The 18,185-nt window shown below is 41.4% G+C and overlaps 1 protein-coding gene across 8 annotated transcripts in view; it reads right to left on the reverse strand.

Moving 5' to 3' along the window:
- Positions 1–18,185, reverse strand: part of Pde7a (phosphodiesterase 7A) — an 88,215-nt gene that overhangs the window by 26,389 nt on the left and 43,641 nt on the right. For 4 of the 8 annotated variants that reach the window (XR_389588.4, NM_001122759.2, XM_030252456.1 and 1 more), the window contains exons 2-3: positions 10,736–10,796; positions 7,282–7,365 (exon numbers count right to left, since the gene is read on the reverse strand). Coding sequence is in view for 4 of the 8 variants with exons in the window: in NM_001122759.2 (NP_001116231.1) it covers positions 7,282–7,365; positions 10,736–10,796 (145 nt within the window). In the remaining 4 variants the exon portion in view is untranslated. Of the gene's footprint in view, positions 1–7,281; positions 7,366–10,735; positions 10,797–15,323; positions 15,521–18,185 lie in introns of those variants that run through there. The other 4 variants (NM_008802.3, XM_006535408.4, XM_011249666.2 and 1 more) reach the window with 4 other exon arrangements.

Genomic DNA, 18,185 nt, shown 5'->3' on the forward strand with positions numbered 1-18,185 from the left:
ACAGGTCGGAAAGTGCCAGGCAAACACCAATGCTTAAGAGTCAGAAAGTAGCAATAAACTCCAGGCACAGCAGATGCCCTTGTACAGGTACTACACGCCGAAGTCAGTCAACCCAAGACAATGAGACCAGTCTGACCCACACTAGACAGCTCAAGCATACATAGACACAGATGTTTTTCATACCATATAACTATGAAGCAAACAATCCAAGCTTCATACAGCTTTGCCACAATGAAAGGAAACAACTACAAGCCAACACACCCGAGAACTATGGGAAATCTATGAAGAGTTTTGTATGTTTCAGCAGTCAGTTGCTGTAATGAAGACAACATAAAAGGCTAGGCTCAAGAGAAAAGCAACAAAAAGCCCGAACCTGAGTGACAGTTAATAAAGATTATCTTGGGGAACTGCAAGTGAGACCCTGTAACTGTTGAGGTTTGGCCTCTGGTATGTATTGTAATGCTAGATACTGGCCCCCAAGGTCAAGAGAAGCCACATATAAACCCAAGTGGCACTATGTAACCTTTCCCCAAGTTATTCCTGATTGGTAAATAAAGATGCTGACAGCCTATAGCTGGGCAGAGTTTCTGGGCTCCCAGGTGTGCTGTCAGAAGAGACCACAAAGAGAGGAAAGAGTGCCAAGGGCCAGCCTCAGCTTGGAGGGTTGTTTGAGAATGGAGAAGTAAATGACTCGAAGTTGAATGATGGGTCCAGGCTGGTTGCCTGTATTCTGCTCAAGACAGCTTCCAAACTGCTCTATGTTCTGCTTTCTCGGGAGATCTCCAGACAGGTCTTTTCTCTATTTTTCTGTTTGAGACAGTTCTGCAAGCAGTTCATTTTTGTTATTCTAAAATTTCTCTGGATAGCTCAACTTTTGCAGACCATAAGCCCAGTCTTTTCTTCTACATATCAATCCAATCATTTACTTCAGGTTCCCTTTTAATTATCCTACGATGCAGCATTCCAGGACCCCAGTTCCTTGGGAAGGCAAGCACACTTTTTTTTTTTTTTAAACATTGCAAAGGAATTCAGAGATCTGCCTGCCTCTGTTAAGCACAGATGATGAGGTAGCTGGGTGGAACCCTACTCTGAAATGACCATTTCTACCACACCTGGACCTAACCTTGCTATGCCCAGGCTGATCCTAAACCCAGGAGTCTGCCTGCCCATGTAAGCATAAACAGAGCACTCAGCTGGTTGGGGTTGCCTTGGACAATCCCTTTCTCGTTCCTTAGTTAGTATCTGACAAGTTGGCTTGCTGCTCACCTGCTCCTGTTCCTTTCAATTCCTGACGCTACTCATACGATTCATATTGCATCTTTATATTTTGCATGGTTGATAAGTTATATTTTTAAATTCATGTTTTTTGAGTTCTGTTCCACAGCCTAGGGCTGTCCTGAAGGTCCTAGCGTTTACGATTTTGCTGAGACAGTAGCCACACCTTCGACTCCAGGACTCATGCTGTCTCTGATGGTCATGGAGTCATTACCATTAACAGGGAGGACATTCCTTCCGAGAAATGTGAAAATGTGTACAACAGACAAACAAGCCTACACCCACAGCAACCATCAACACTCGTGGAGGCCCAGGCCTGCTGGCCCTGTTCCCGAGGCAGCAACCATGTCATCCCACCCTTACCAAGGCCATGCTCACCCAGCAAAAGAGCATGCGGAAGAGAAGATGCCATGAGGGCAGATGTACTACCAAGAGAACATGGCCAGGAGAGACAGAAAATGTTTGGGGAACACCTCTGGAAATGTAGCCAAGCTAGAAGTTAGAAAAGTAGATTAGGGATTCTAACTGGCTGAATTTTAAGCAAAGAAAGGGTTAGTTGATGTGTGCCAGCGTGTGTGTGTGTGTGTGTGTGTGTGTGTGTGTGTGTGTGCCAGAGGATGATGTCAAATGACATCCTCAATAGCTCTCCACTCTTTTTGTTTGTTTTATTTTTGGTAGTGATGGTACTGAGCACGGGGCCTCTTATATGTGAGGTACACAGTACCATTACAACATAGCCCTAGCACTCCCAGACTTTGAGCTAAGGTCTCTAGTGAAACGTGGAGATCATCAATTTACTCGACTGGCTGAGCAGCAAGGTCAGGCCCTCCCCCCTCCACTCCGTGTGTCCTGGGATCTGAGGCTTGTCCTCCCATACCTTGTTTTATAGGGGGTGCTAAGGATCGAAACTCACATGGTAAGCACTTTACTGAGACATCTCCTTGGGACACAAACACAAATCGACATGGAATTCCTATCATCATGTCCAATTAAGAGAGGAACTCTATATGGCCAGTAGAACACGGAACACACCAGCTCTATAGGTTCCTTGGAACTTAGGCTTCAGCTCACTGATGCAAAGGAAGGAACAGCAAGGAGCTTGCTTTTTTTAGTAGATTGTAGCTAATATACATAAAATAAATAAATCTTAAAAAAATAACTAAGATGCAGGGATGAAAATTAAAGTTGTTTTAGACTCAGAGGACAATGCAGAAATGTGTATCAAGAACCCTAAACATCTCCTCTCAGGAGTTCACGACCAGAACTAGAAAGGGATAATCGGGTATTAAATGTGTGAGTTCATGCAGAGAAATTTACATTTTCCTTGCTCGTGATCATAATGTCTTTTTTGACACCAGAAGAAGGCATCAGTTCTCATTACAGATGGTTGTGAGCCACCATGTGGTTGCTGGAGAACTGAACTCAGGACCTCTAGAAGAGCAGTCAGTGCACTTAACAGCTGAGCCATCTCTCCAGCCCCATCTTAGTTAATTATTTGTTGAACGTCCCTAAGTTACAGGAATCTGTTTGTTTAGTAAGGCTGATAATTTATTATAGTTAGTAAGTTTTTGTGCTCAACTGATTTTTCTTTCCTTTATTGGAGATAGAAGGGAGGCTGAGACAAAGTCTCATATACCCCAGGGTGTCCTCGTTCAGCATGTACCTGAAGCTGGCCTTGAACCCCTGAACTTCTTGCCTCTACCTCCCAATTGCTAGGATTATAAGTGTATATCATTAACTGACTGTCTTCTTTTTCATACCCAAGCCTACACCTTTAGTAGGATTGACTTATTTATTTTGAGTTCAGTAACCCAAGCTGGCCTCAGACTGCTAATCCTTTGCCTTGATTCTGGAGAGCTGGGATCACAGGCATAAGCCACCATACCCAGCTCAAGCTCTTCATAGTAAAAGCCTACGGATACCAAATGAAGGTGCATTTATAGGCCTTGGAGAGAAAGGACTGTTAGAAAAGGACAGCTAAGACAAAAACTCCTTGGTGTAAGAGAGATTAACATTGAAGTCTTTCTTTCAAACTCTGAAAAAAAACCAAAACTGAAAAGCAAAGTGCCTCCCATCCCAGTGTGCCTGCTCACCCAACTCAGGAGCAGCACACCCTTTCTGCCATAGGACATTTTCTTGCCAGACTGCTTTGAGTTTATTTCTGTTCCTTTGTGCTACATCAAAATATACTTTTTGACACATAGTAAACAAATGCTAAACTATACTATGCTAAACACTAAACTATACTCCTAAAGTCTCTTCATCAGATAAACAAAAGAAAACAAAAACAACAACAAAAAAACCTTCAAAAACTACCGAGCCTATAAATGCTCCCCCAATTGGTAGCTATCTGTTTGAAACTGGCTGACTAGAAAATTAACGTTCAGTATGTGAGCCCAAGCAGAGTGTATAATCAGTTACACACAGAAGAAAAGCTTATTTGCACAATAGTGTCTGGATGTCTCATTTCTAGGAAAATTTTGTAAAGACTATTTCTTCAATATAGAGAAAAAAAATATATAATCTGTAAGTTAAAAATCACAGCAGCACCTGAAGCATACTCAGCAGATGGAGGTACAGCACAGAGTGCACCAGTGCAGACTAGACCAGCCGAAGCCTGTGTGCTCGGCAGGCACATGGTGTAGCTGACCTGCTCGCCATGCTTTCCTCTATCTTCCACTACAGACTAGCCGCAGCCTGTGTGCTCGGCTAGCACATGGTGTAGCTGACCTGCTCGCCATGCTTTCCTCTATCTTCCACTACAGACCAGCCGAAGCCTGTGTGCTCGGCTGGCACATGGTGTAGCTGACCTGCTCGCCATGCTTTCCTCTATCTTCCACTACAGACTAGCCGCAGCCTGTGTGCTCGGCTAGCACATGGTGTAGCTGACCTGCTCGCCATGCTTTCCTCTATCTTTCACTACAGACCAGCTGCAGCCTGTGTGCTCGGCTAACCTGTTCCTGATGCTTTCCTGTATCTTACTTGCACAAGTTGAAAAGACCTGATCTTGGATGCTAAGTAGTGAATGCATGAGACAGAAACCCTAACAGGAGAAATACAAAAAATACCAGAACTACAGACAGTTCAATGACAGAGGGCAGAAAAACATGACTGCTACTTAAGAATACAAAAATGGATAGGACTTAGTAACGGGCTGAATTTAAGTAGAAAGGGGCAATAACAACTGTGCTGGTTTGAATATGCTTGGCCCAGGGAGCGGCACTATTTGGACATGTGGCCTTGTTGGAGGAAGTGTGTCACTGTGGGTATGGGCTTTAAGACCTTTGTCCTAGCTACCTGGAAGTCAGTTTTCTGTTTGCCTTCAGAACAAGATGTAGAACTCTTAGCTCCTCTTGCACCTGCCTGGATGCTGCCATGCTCTCACCTTGATGATAATGGACTGAACCTCTAAACCTGTAAGTCACAATTAAATGCTGTCCTTATAAGAAAATTATAGCTGTAATGAATATAACAAACCTATATCCAGAATTTAAAAAAAAAATTAAGCTAATTTTATGTCATTATAGAAGTAATAATATTTTAAATTAAAAATGTAAGAGAAAATACATATCACAGACTTTTAAAAGATTTGGGTATCCCTCAAGGTTCAAACCTACTCTGCCCCCACCAAAATTTACCATTTTGTCCCCTATTTAAAACTTCCAACATCCTTCATAGCAGTCTTATTTCCCAGATTCTCTCATTTACTAAGTTTACTGAAATTCAAGGGGCATATGAGAGAGTACCCTAAACAGACATCAGAGACAGATGTCTTCAACAGTCTGAGGATTTTATAGCAGATCCCCCCACAACTTTAAAAGACTGGTAGTTTTAAAGCTGCTTAAACTTCCAGATCATAAAATGGAAACAAACAATGCAATTTTATAAAGCAAAGCAAAACAAAACAAAACAACTTTTAAAAAGCACTCACATTCTTACTGGAGTGCCAGTCAGCAATAAGATCTTGTAACAAATACCACCAACAAACAAGACTGCGGTCAATGAAGTGCCTACAGCAAGGTGCTTTCTGCAGAAACTGACCACACTGCTCAGTCAGGAGGGAACAGTGAAGGCTGGGCCTGTAGAAACCTTTTCTTATAGATCTCTACAGTTTATTCTTTATATTGACTAGCCATAACTTTTCTCCCCTATTCTTATTAACGTAATAAGTTACACTGGTTTTCTTCAGCTTAAAGCTACCTTACATTCCTAGAATAATATACAGATTTAATCCGACAAGCTCTCTGGGATGCTGTCTTACTCTGGTGTGATATGATTGTAACTGTTCTTTCATATCTACACAGTAGAGACCACACTGGCCTTAAGAACACGTGTAAGTATGTCCTAGTTCCTCTGCTTCAACTTTCTTTCTTTCCATTGCTATCATTCCCGTCGTCTAGTTTCTCCTTCAAGTGAAAATGTGGTGTTTTTGTTCAGCTGGTCCTCCTCCTCATGGCTCCTCCTGTCAGCCTCTCCTCAGAACTGCCTGGCTGCCCTAGCATGGGGGGCTCAGAAGCCAGTGAGGCTGCCTTGGAAGCAAGCGGCCCCACAAAGCCGCGGCCCCAGTTGGAGAGGGCAGACACAGAAAGAAAGTCTTCTTACTGGCAGAGGGTAATGCCCTTTTGCAGGTGAGTGTTTCGCCTCTCGCTGGTTTTGCTCTTTTCTCTTTGGCTTTGCTTTTCAGTTGCACTGTGAACTTCCTAAGCATGCTTTTCCTTAAATGTTACTCTGCTCAATGCTTACAAACCTTCCTGATGTGCACTTTAAAAGATGGCTTATCTATGACAAGTAGTTTTGCGTCATTTTTTTACTGTGGAAAGAAGTGATCCTTCAAGACAGCCCCAGTGTCCCTGTACAATCCTACTGGTTGTGCCAAGACTGGAAAGCCCCAACTGCCCTTTGTCTAGCTCCTGTTCTCGGGATGATCTTTATAGCCTGCAACCACCAGGACACAACCAGTGCTTGAGATATTTCAAAGTCAGGATTCATTTCTAACTTAGGAAGTGTTTTGGGCTTCACCCAAACATGAATGTTCCTCAGCAGTGCCTCGCCCTCCCTCACCCTCGCACACTGTGTGAAGCCCTCCTTCTGCTCCTTGAGTGGCGAGTGGCAGCTCTCTGCTCACCTCTGCATTCTCTTTCTAAGAATCAGCACATGACCCACAGGGGAAAGTAACTCATAATGCCAGACTTACTCTTCCATCTCATTTACATCCTCAATTGTTTAGGATGTCTCTTATAGTTTGTCAAGTTTGGACTCAGTTTGTAGTGTTAATGCACATTACCAAACCTTACCAAAAGCAAAATGAGTGCCAAACCAGATTTAATATATTCAGCGTTTAAAATTCTTAAAACTTGTTTTTCCCTTTCTCTTCACTATGATCTAGACACACACAAAATGTTTGTTTTTATCATTCTATCAATATTTTAAAATAAACCAAAAGGATGACACTTCTTTCAACTTCTGAAAACCTATTATCATATTATCTGCATTGAATATGTTGGTGTTGTCTGAAGTAATGAAGGAAGATACTAAAGGAAACACCTAAAACCTAATTCAGCTGGGAATGTGGCTCCGCTGGAGAAGTGCATGCCTGGCACACATGCAGCCTTAACTTTGGTCTCCAGGACTCAAAGACCAGGTATAGAGCCCACAGCTGTTATACAGCACTCAGGAGGGACACGGAGGTAGAAAGATCCAAAGTCCAAGGTCATCCTGGCCAGTGAGTAGGAGGCTAGCCTGTCCTACATGAGACCTTGAGTCAAAAGTGAAGTTCCAATTATTATTCTCTCCTACTTATCTCTATTAATCAACATTATCTAGAAAGACAGCATAATTTATGTCCTAATGTTTTTAAAAAGCCAAACAATAACACAGCATTTTTTTCCTCCCTTGTATTTTTTTCTTTCTGAGAAAACTAAATGCTAGAAAGACTAAGTTAAGTTTTCATCTAAGTCATGAAAACTTTAAAAAATTTAATTTTGAAAATATGAATGAAATACATACAGTGAAAAATACGGAAGTCAATGTACGGATGGGAACCTCTTCTTTCTGTTTCAAATCCTGCTCGGCTCCTCACGCGGACATCTCCTGGACAGAATCAGGAGTAAATGTAAGGTTAGGAAGCTATTACTAGTAAGGAGGTCCCATGCACAAGCAGGCCCATGTGGGATCCTGCTCCTTGGGTACAGGCCAGCCCAGGGAAGCCAGGGAGGAAGGGAAGTGTCGTTACAGCGACACATACGTGACATATATGAGAGTGCCACGCCATAAGGAAACCCATGACTCTGTGTTAAAAGATAAAAGCAAACAAATGAATGGCATGGTTAAGAACTGGCTTGTTTAGAGGATGTAATAAAATTTCAGTATTGAGCTGTAAGGCTGGGTTAAGAAGCTTAAAGATTATATTCCTTAATAATTATCTGTATTCTAAAGGTCATTTTACTACTCTGATGTGGCTGAAACAGCAACCATAAAGTCAGTGGGAAATGAAATCTGTTTCCCAGAGGAAAAAGCCACAGTGAGAAGCAGGCATTTACCAGCGTCTGCTCTGCCTGGGATGTCTGCAAACAAGACACAGGAAACACACAGTAATCTTATAATGCAGCAAAGTCACTGTGCACTCACCCAAGGTTTTAGCAAGTTCTTAAACTTTGGTTTTTATCTGTGTGAGACTGTTCTTACATAACCCCACATGATTCTCAGATGATCTAGCACTAAACTACCAGGCACTCTGTATCACAGGCCATGCTGAATTCTGAAATCACACATGCACCCATTCTGTGGATGCAGAAATTGGGTTCTGGTAGATTAAATCACATTTCCAAGCCTGTGTTGCTGCAGCTGACAAGCCAGTCCTTAAACCCACGGGATCCAAAAGCAGTCTTTTGTTAAAGCTGTCGCATCACTCATCCTCAGAGCCAGCCTGCCCTTTCCTGTCCTCCTGAAACTCTGACCTCCTTGAAGGATCTTCTTGCTCTGCGTCCTTAAGGAAGACTTGCTTCATGCACTGTGACTCCATTTATATCTACCAAGGCCTCTGTTACATGGTTACTCTTCATTGTGACCAAGGTTTGCTGAACACGTTAGACCCAGGACATGCCAGTGCACAAAGTTTATCTTCCCAAATACAAATACAACAAACACAGAACTCCTTTCTACAGAGGAGGGTTAGAAGCTATAGAGTACGTTAAGAGGAATGGGGAATGGAGGGATGGGATGGGACAATGTTATCAGGGGAGGCCTCACTGAAGAGGTGTCTAAGCCGGTACTTGCAATGAGTGACACAGTGAGCTGAATGGCTATCAGGAGAAAGTCCAATACTAGGAAGAACAAGCATGAATACCCATCCAGCAGCACACCTAGTGTATTCACACACAAGTAAAAGGCCAGCATGGCAGGGGTCCCGGGAAAGGGAGTTTGGGAAGAGTGGGGTCAGTAAGGCATCAGGGCTGGATCACACTGGACCTTGATATCTTCTGTGACAGAGCTGGCTGTTACTTTAACGCTGAAAGTCGTGAGAGTACTCTGAGTTAAGATGACTTTATTATGTACTAAAAAAACACTTCACCTGGGTTGGATCAACCACATTTCATGAAGACCAAGTGCAAGATGCACGGCAAAAACCAGGGTTTGTATTGGGTAACAATGTGATCAGGATGGCGAGATGCTAGTTTTTGAAGGTACCCCCACACAAGACTTGCCAATGCACTAGAGTATATAAAGTCAAGAATTACTGCATTTTGGGATTTATACCTACTTAGATGGCAAGATGTAGAAAACAAATCTTCTCAGGCCTATTAAAAGTGTGAGGTATCTATACTATACCCACCAAAACACACCCACAGAAACACAGGAAATATGTCTGCAGCTTTGTTTTAAGACATGCGGGGAGGAAATGCACAACAAACACTTGCTGTCCTAGAGCAGAACGGAAGTGGGTAACACACAAGACATAGAGTGCACCGAAGAGGAAGGAACAAGAACAAAATCAGAACCACAGGAAGCAACTGTGGTAGATAACTGTAAGGACTGGCTCAGGTTCTCAGGGCTGAAGGAAGAATTCTAACCACAGAGAAAAAAGTTAGTAGCAAATATGCCTAGTGAGATCTAATTGCATGTTTAATAGCAAAGAGCAAGAGACGTGTTTGAATGCATAGATAATGCCAACAAAGTCAGGGAGAAGAAAAACATATACATACATATGTACATACATACATAGCCAGTTATACTGATTTGTGGAATTAGGAAATGTATAAGGTGCATATCAAGTTCTCTCAGTAAGCTACCTCAGCACAAAATGAGGACAACATGACCATGTATTCATGGACTCGCCATTGTGCTATCCTTGTGTTATTCAAGTGCTGATTTCTCTGCCCTCATATCTGGCATAACACAGTAAAGCTTATATCGAGAATCTCCTGTGTCGTCTGTGGAAACAATTTTAACCATTTATTCTCTGCCTTGTCAATAAACACTGATCACACAATGGTTGGGCAGAAACTTCCACCAAATGGGGTGTGGGGGTGGGGTGAGGGAGATGCAGAGCAACACAAGGAGGAGAGGGTCCAAGAAGACACTACAAGAAAACCACCAAAGAGCCAGATCAATACTATGCAAGCATCATGGGATGGAGCTGGGAGGCAGCCAGATTAGCTGAGGAGAATAAGGTAGGTTATTTAACTGCTCAGCTATTGAGGTATAGCTTGAAATAAGTCTTGGATTCTCTGTGTGATTACTGGGGACTAGCAAAGGTAAAGGAATACAGCTGCTGGATTAATTTTATTACTTACATTTATATTAAAATAATTCATTTTACACACTGTGGTATGCACAGCTAACTAGCAGTTGGTTGGCCTTTAGCAGTGTTAGAAACCTATTTAACCTATGTTCCATAAAGAATGCTCTAAAACAGCTAAGCTGTCCCCTAAAAGTACTGTCCTATTAAACCAGACTTTTAAATTGCCCTAACTCTAAAATACCTCTCTTTATTCATCACACTCAGTATTAGTTTTCAGATGCTAAACTTCAATTTCTGCTTCAAAAAGTAGTGAAAGGTTACCTAGTGCAAGATATCTCATCTCAGATAATACAACCGCAAGACTAACTGGTACTGGTATAAAGTTTTACTTAGGGGCTGGAGAGATGGCTCAGTGGGAAAGAGCACTCACTGACTGCTCTTCTGAAGGTCCTGAGTTCAAATCCTAGCAACCACATGGTGGTTCATAACCACCCATAATGAGATCTGACACCCTCTTCTGGTGCGTCTGAAGACAGCAAGAGTGTACTTATTTATAATAATAAATAAATCTTTGGGCCTGAGCAAGTAGGGACTGAGCGAGCGGAGTTGACTGGAGTGAGCAGAGGTCCTAAATTCAATTCCCAACAACCACGTGAAGGCTCACAACCATCTGTGAACTCATATACATAAATTTAATAAAAACAATAAAGTTGTACTTACCTAGCATACGAATATATAACGCAGTCTGATCAGAACTGTCATAGGAAATAGCTCCACGTCTCTGAAAAAAAAAAAAGTATATATTTCAGTACATGATAATGAAATGTGAGCTAAAATTTAATTCAGTGAACATGCTTGTATTATTACATGTAATTGCAGCATATTGCACCAAACAATGTTGAATATACAAAATGCATCTGCTCTGGAAATCTCTAGCTACGAGACAAACAGGTACAACCTAGCTAAGAACTCCTAAGAAAAGGACACAGGAGTGAAGCGTCTGAGATGGCACACAGCTGATCTCTTCTGTGGAGTGGGGTGCTGAGGATGGAACTGGAGTCTTTGGCACAGTATCCCCAGCCCCACCGAAGTTGGTTTCTAAAACAATCGCAAGAGTTACTCAAAGGGAACGAGAGGGGAAAGGCCAATCTGTTGATGGTTCAGGTGCATCTTCCCCAAGCCCCAGGCCTTAGAGGAGTGGCTATTTCAGGTCCCACTCACAAGTCCTCCAGTGGTCCCCACTGTACTGGGAAGTGAGTTCCAAACCCATGCTCTCAGATCCACGGCCTCTCATGGGATGCTTGTGTCCTACCACATCCCTTACCACCATGATGTAACCTCCTGACTTTACACCATGCCTAGTGTCTGCCTTCGGTAACTGTTCCCATCTCTTAGGCCAGATTGAAGCATTGTTAGGCATATCCTGATTACTAAATAAAGCCTTCGCCACCTGAACATTACTGCAGCGCCTCCAGGCTACTGCCTTTAAAGCAACCAATTTTACTAACTGTGTAAGAAAAAACCCAACCCAATACAACACAAAACAAAACACCAGCCAGGCATGGCCGGCCACATACACCTCTAATCCCAGCACTTGGGAATCAGAGGCACTCTGTCTCCTTGTTGCACTTGGCTAGTATTATCTTATTTGCTTTGTATTAAAATAGAAGTTCCACAGGAGCTGGAACTTTATCTGTCTCATTGACCACAGTGGTGAGGCCTCTGAAATATGACCTATTACTTAATAAGCTCTAAATAAATATTTTGTTAACAAATGCACTTGTGGCAAATACAATGTATGAGCTAAGGAATAAATGGTCAGTTACTGCCAGAATTGATACACATGAATACACTTCAAAATCTGGATGATAAAACTGACTAAACCTCTGATTAGTATCTAAGTTCTGCACCAGCAAATGCCTAAATCATTGCTGGCTACTCCAGACCCAGACCAAATCCCAACGTTCAGAGCAGCACCTGACACACCAAAAATAGAGAAGCGGTGAAATGATTCAGTAGGTAAAAGCTTGCTGCCAAGACTGATGGCCCGAGTTCAATCCCCTAGACTCACAGTGTAGGACGAGGACTGATTCCTTCAAGGTGTTCTCTGACCTCTGCTGGCATGCTATAGCGTAGTGAGCGCGCGCGCGCACACACACACACACACACACACACATGATTACAATAAAATTGTCTGTGACAGGGTCCTACTATGAAATGATGGCTGGCTTATATGTAGAACTTGATATGTAAACTGGCTGATCTCAAACTCACAGAGATCTGCCTGCCTCCTGAATGTTAGGATTAAAGGTGTATGCCACCATGCCTGGCCCCGGTGTGTGTGTGTGTGTGTGTGTGTGTGTGTGTGTTAACAATTGATAAAATTACTTTCTTTAAAGGCAGTAGTCTTTGGAGCCAGTGCCACGATGTACTTATCTGTACAGTGATGTGACACCATAAAGACCTGAGGAGACAATTGAGCAGGGGTTTCTGGGACGATACTATTTAATACATACACCAAAAAAAGAAAGGAAGGAAGAAAGGGAAGGAGAGACGGAGGGTTAACAATCTCATCAGCAAAAATGAGCACACTGCAGCCATGTGATCAAAGTTCTACTCATAGATTACTGAGCTTCTGCCCCACAGAACGCTGGCTGAGATTTATAGGCACTTAACATTCATGTATCTACAAATCTCCAGGGAGGTAAGAACATCAACCTAAAAAATAATTATGAAAAAAGTTTACTTTAAGAAATTACAATGAATTGGTATGCAACCCAGTGTGTGTGTATGTAGGCTGGGGGTCAATCTCCAGGACCTATACCTCAGGCACCATTCATCTTGTTTTGTGAACTGTCTTGCACTTGGCCTAGAACTAACTACCAAGTAGGCTAGCCTGACTGGCCGGAGCCCTAAGGATCTACCCGAGTCCTCAGAGCTGAAATTCCAAGCAGGCATCAACACGCCTGAGGACTGAATGAACTCAGGGCCTCAATGCTTGCACAAGCATTTGCTACTCCAGTCCCAAGGTATATTCTTAACGCTTACTTGTCACCCAAGAAAAAACAGGCTGAAACCTTGTATGACTTAATCTTTTAAAAAGCTCATGAAGTGTAGAACAAACCTTTCAACCAAAACTAAATTTTATCAATACCCATTGTCTCCAAGGACATCAAAGGAAAGGCAGAATGAAGATTTTTAATGTGGAACTTTGCGCCTTTTCAACTTTATAACATGTATAGTTATTATATTTCACAAAGTAAATAAAAAGTGCAAATCATCTAAAAAATCTGCAAAGAAAGGATGATCTCAAATAGCAAGGAACTGATTCATAAAGCATGCCTCCCTGGCCCCCGAAACAGTGTGCACACCTGCTGCTGTCTCACAGTGAGCCTGCCACTCTGGACTCAAAAGCCACTGCTATCACCTGATGGTAAAGATGTCATCTCTACCATCAAATATTTGTTAAAATTTGGGCAAAAAGGGTAAAATTTAATGTAGCTTAATTCAGTATATTTTGATAATTCCTTAATAAAATACTCAATTTGTTCTGTTAAAGTACTTAATATACCTACCAAGTAAATACAAAAGAAATTAAAATTTTTTTAAACAAAGAATCAACTTTTAAAATAAGTATCTGAACCCACAAATGAATACAAATCTCACATCAACTTCCTTATAACTCACATTTGTTATCATGAAGTTCTCTAAGCAATCTAGTTAAAGTAACTCAGTTTTAAAAAGTGAATTACATTATGAATTAAAATCAAGTTTTATTCCACTTAAGAGTGTCACTTAAAAAAATGTGCTTTATACACCAAGACACAAGCTTAACAAACGTTTCTTAAAAGATCAAAAATTTTAAGGCCACATACTGGTAGAATTTTATCTTTAATAAAACTAGAAAAACAAATTTTATCAAAATCCTGTGTCTACATCAGTCCTGATGTCCCGTGGGCTGCCGTCCACATTCCCATTACATTTCTCTAGAATAGAAATAACCAAGGCGCCTACTCGTGACTCTTCTAATTTAGCCATCCTGGGAACAGCTTGTAAAGCAAACTAGTATAGGTCAAAACATGGGCGAGGCCAAGCTAATCAGCAACCAGCGGCCACAGCATAAACAAGTTAAACGGTAGGCTCCAAAGAACCATGGCTGTTCAGGGCTGTGCGCTCTGGAACAGGTTGAGTCATTCTTCCATAAAGACTTCACTGCAGGTAAGTAACAAAAGGTAGACATTGTCCCCAATATTAGTTAACACGTAACTTTAAAGACAGGCATGATAAAAGCAACAATAGATAATGTTCTAGATGTCTTCATAAAAAAATCTCATTTAACCCACAAGAACTCTTTAAGGTAACCTTTATTTCCCACTTTGCACACTGGTAAACTCAGCTAATGAATTTAATGAATTTACAGGGGTCTAAGTAAAACTTCTGGAAACAACATTGGAAAATTATATCACATACGCAACAGATGGAACATGGCCAAAATTCCAAAACTATTTTTTCCCAAATATATAGCAAAACAAGTTTTTTTTAGAATACATGTCTCTTAATATGTACTAAAAAGATAAGCTTTTGACTGCCTAAAACACTCAATTGTGAACAATTAGACAGCAGGCTTACAATGCTGCTTGAAGGAGAACATTAACTTTACAGGCACTTTCTGTTGCTCAGCAAACAGCAGTGTTATAAGTCTTAACAGAGAGACAAAAGGAGCTGCATGGTAAATGAAAGATAGAACCATTTCTATGAACGTATAGAAAATAATTTCAAATAGTGTCAACTTAAGTGTCTTTGGCTTCAGGCTCAGGCTTACACACTATCAAGAATTTCTCAACTGAATTTAACTTCAAAACAACACCTTATAAGTATATTTTTGTGAATGTATTTTAGCTATACTCCAAGAGAAAAACAGGGAACATACAACAGGATGGGTTTTGTTTTATAAAGCTTGGCATTGTTTAGAATACCCTCAATAATTATACTTTACACATATAAATGTCAGTCAACCCTTTTCTCTAAAAGAAAATATCTAAGACACAAATACTCAAAAGTCTGGCTTGTTTAATTCTATAAAATCTTCAAAGTCAGCTTCTTTAAAGGGAAGCTGCTTTGCTTCTAAAGAATAAAAAGCCTGTAAGAGCAATAACACGAGGTAAAGAAAAATAAAATAAAACCTATATCCCACAGCTCCTTGAAGTCAGAAAGATCAAAATCAATACAAAAAGAGTAAATATTCCACAGCAATCAAATATGAAAATTAATGATTACTGTCACAATGCTGAGAGCAAAGATACTCTACCTTAGAGGTGATCCACTTGATCAGAACCAAAGCCAGACACCAGATCAAAGTGATTCCCATTGGATCAACCAGAGGTCCACCACATCCTCTCTCCTGAAGGAGTCCGGTGAATAACAGCCCTCCCAGGGCAGAAGAGAGGGGGCACTGACTGCCTTGAACCTCAAGCAGCTGCCTCCAGACAGTGATCAGCTGACTCTTCTGGGAATGCACTGCCTGGCTAGCCTTTCTGCCCAGCGCATGCTTAATGCCACGACCTCACCACTAGTGCAAAGCAGGAGAAATAGTACTGGAAGACAAGAAAAATCTAGCTAATAATCTCACAAAAGGTCTCAGGCTAGCCCAAACATGCCTGTGATCTTTGTTCTACAGAGTATTTTAAAACAATTTTCAAAAATGCTTGGCAAGGCTAAACATTTCCTCATCCTGCTCACGGAGGCCAGTTTTGCAAGCATAATGCCATTGCACTCGAAAATATTTGAACATTTTGCACTTTACCTCTGAGTATTGAATTTCTTTAAACTTTTGTTTTCTTCCAATATGGGATTACTTTATGACAACAGTGGCACGATAAATGTGATCTGTGCCATTTAAATTCATAGGTAATTCATTTTAGATTTACTGACAAGGTCATGTATTTTCACATAATAAAAGATATTTGTTCTCAAGTCCTAAGAAAGTCTAGTTCCTGTAATATTAGGGTCCATGTCCTGTTCTTGCGACTGAGCGAATGAGCTGTCCAGAAACAAAGCCTCTCCGCATCCAACCTCTCACCTCCCATGGCACCCAGCAAGTTACTTTTGATAAAGAGCCTCTCACGAAACTCTCAATCGAGAAGTTAGCAAATATGTATTAAACTCTAGTTACGCAGCAGGCTCCATGTTAATGACAAGAATGTCTAAAAATCATAGTGATCGCAAACCTGGCTCCTGCCCTTCAGACAATTATAGTTCATATTAACCAAATGGCTGCAAACAAATACCAAATTGCTAGAAACGGAAAAAGAAACAAAAGAAAACAGAATAACTCTAGTGCAGAGATGGGTCAGACAAGGCTGCAGGAGGAACACACGCCAGTCCATGCAGAACTGTTGGGAACCTGTGCTAAAGAGTTTAAAACACTTTAGCCAGTATAGTTCCCAGGGGTTAGGGGCTGGCCGGCAGTTGGGATATCATAGAGGCTCCAGAAAGAGCTGACGACAGCTGGACGGACAGAAATAAACATTCAGAACAGACCGTGCCACGGGCTTCAGTACACAAGGAGACAAGATCATCTGCATAGATTATAGATTATAGTTAACATATCTGAACAGAATTCAAATAGTAATTAATGTAATGTTTGTTATCCATTCATTCCTCAGTACAAGGGACTTATTTGGTTTAGAGACTGGGGGGGGGGGGGGGGGAGAGGAAGAAGAGGGAAGGGAAGGGAAGGGAAGGGAGGGAAGGGAAGGGATATGAACGAATATAGGTCAGAGGACATCACTCAAGTATCCAGGTATGTGTTCAAGTATCCAGGTATGTGTTCTCTTATAACTTACAAGATTGAGATTAAACTCAGGACATTAGAGGCCTTCACATAAGTGCCTCTATACACAGAGTCATCTCATTAGTATTTAAAAGAACTTAATTCTATACCTAATACACATGAATGCACTTGTCTAAATTATGGTTTTCCTAAATTGAAGTTATTCATAACACAGAACCATAAACTTCACACATCCTGCTATATCAAGACACAATAACAAGATGTAACATGCAAATTCTTACCTTAAGTTGTGTGAGGATTATGTCATGAAACTAGGTTAGACTATTAGGGTCTCTGATGCTCTGCTCCAGTAAGGCTCCAACAACCAAGATCACAGGGCAGAGGTTGAGCAGAGAGCATCTTAGTACTCTTAGTACTCTACTTATCCTTGCAGAGCCTGGCACCTCTGTGATGCCCAGGAATTCATCTCTTAGCACCTTTACACTTCTTGCCAATCAGCTGCTAATATTGGCTTATTTTAAAAAGCCAAATATAAAATTGCTATTCTTCATATACTATTTAATGTTTAATGTATCTTTGTGTATGGTGAACATATCAATTTGCATTTTCTTTCAAACTAGAAGAGAAGAGCTGATAGAAAAGAAAGAACCGGGATTCAGAAACACCATAAAAAAGAACAATAAGAAAGGTAAGGTCAAAGTTCTCTTATTTAAATGAACTTCTGTTGGGATTGTTTCTACCATCGCAAAACTCTACTGGACTTGGACATGAGAGCAGCCTTAATTCCCCATCCCTCACCGCATACAACAGCTAGCCATATGTGGGAGCACACACTTGGAATCCTTGTTCTCAGGAGGAGTCCAGGCTAGCCTATGGGATACCAGAGTTTGCATGAAACAACCACAAAGCCCTGAGCCTGAGACAAGCAGGCTGGTGGTAGGGTGCCTTTTTGGCACGCACATGGGTTTTATGCCACCATAACAAAATTCAATTCATGGTGGGTTATCAGTGCTATGCCCTAACCTCGATGGCTCCAACCTGATTCTGGACCTCAATTCCAGTGTCCACAGGGGCAGCCTGAACTATATTAGTCAAGTGGCAAAACTCTTTGCCATGAAACAGGACCAGGAACTAGGCTTTCAATTCTAACAGGCTAAGAGTTTGGCTCTCTACAATGGCCCTCCATTCTAGCACCGACTTCTTATGTCTACTGTGTGTCTGACCCTGTGAATGCAGAGACATTCAAGATACAATCCTTTCTCTCAGAAAATTGCCTCTGTGACTACTGAAATAGCTATTGACTTTACAACTAAAATCAAAAGGCTTCATTGCTGATAATATCTTTACAATTTCAAAATTTTGCTCAAATCACAGGCT

Source organism: Mus musculus, chromosome 3 (assembly GCF_000001635.26).
Source record: "Mus musculus strain C57BL/6J chromosome 3, GRCm38.p6 C57BL/6J".
NCBI lineage: Eukaryota > Metazoa > Chordata > Mammalia > Rodentia > Muridae > Mus > Mus musculus.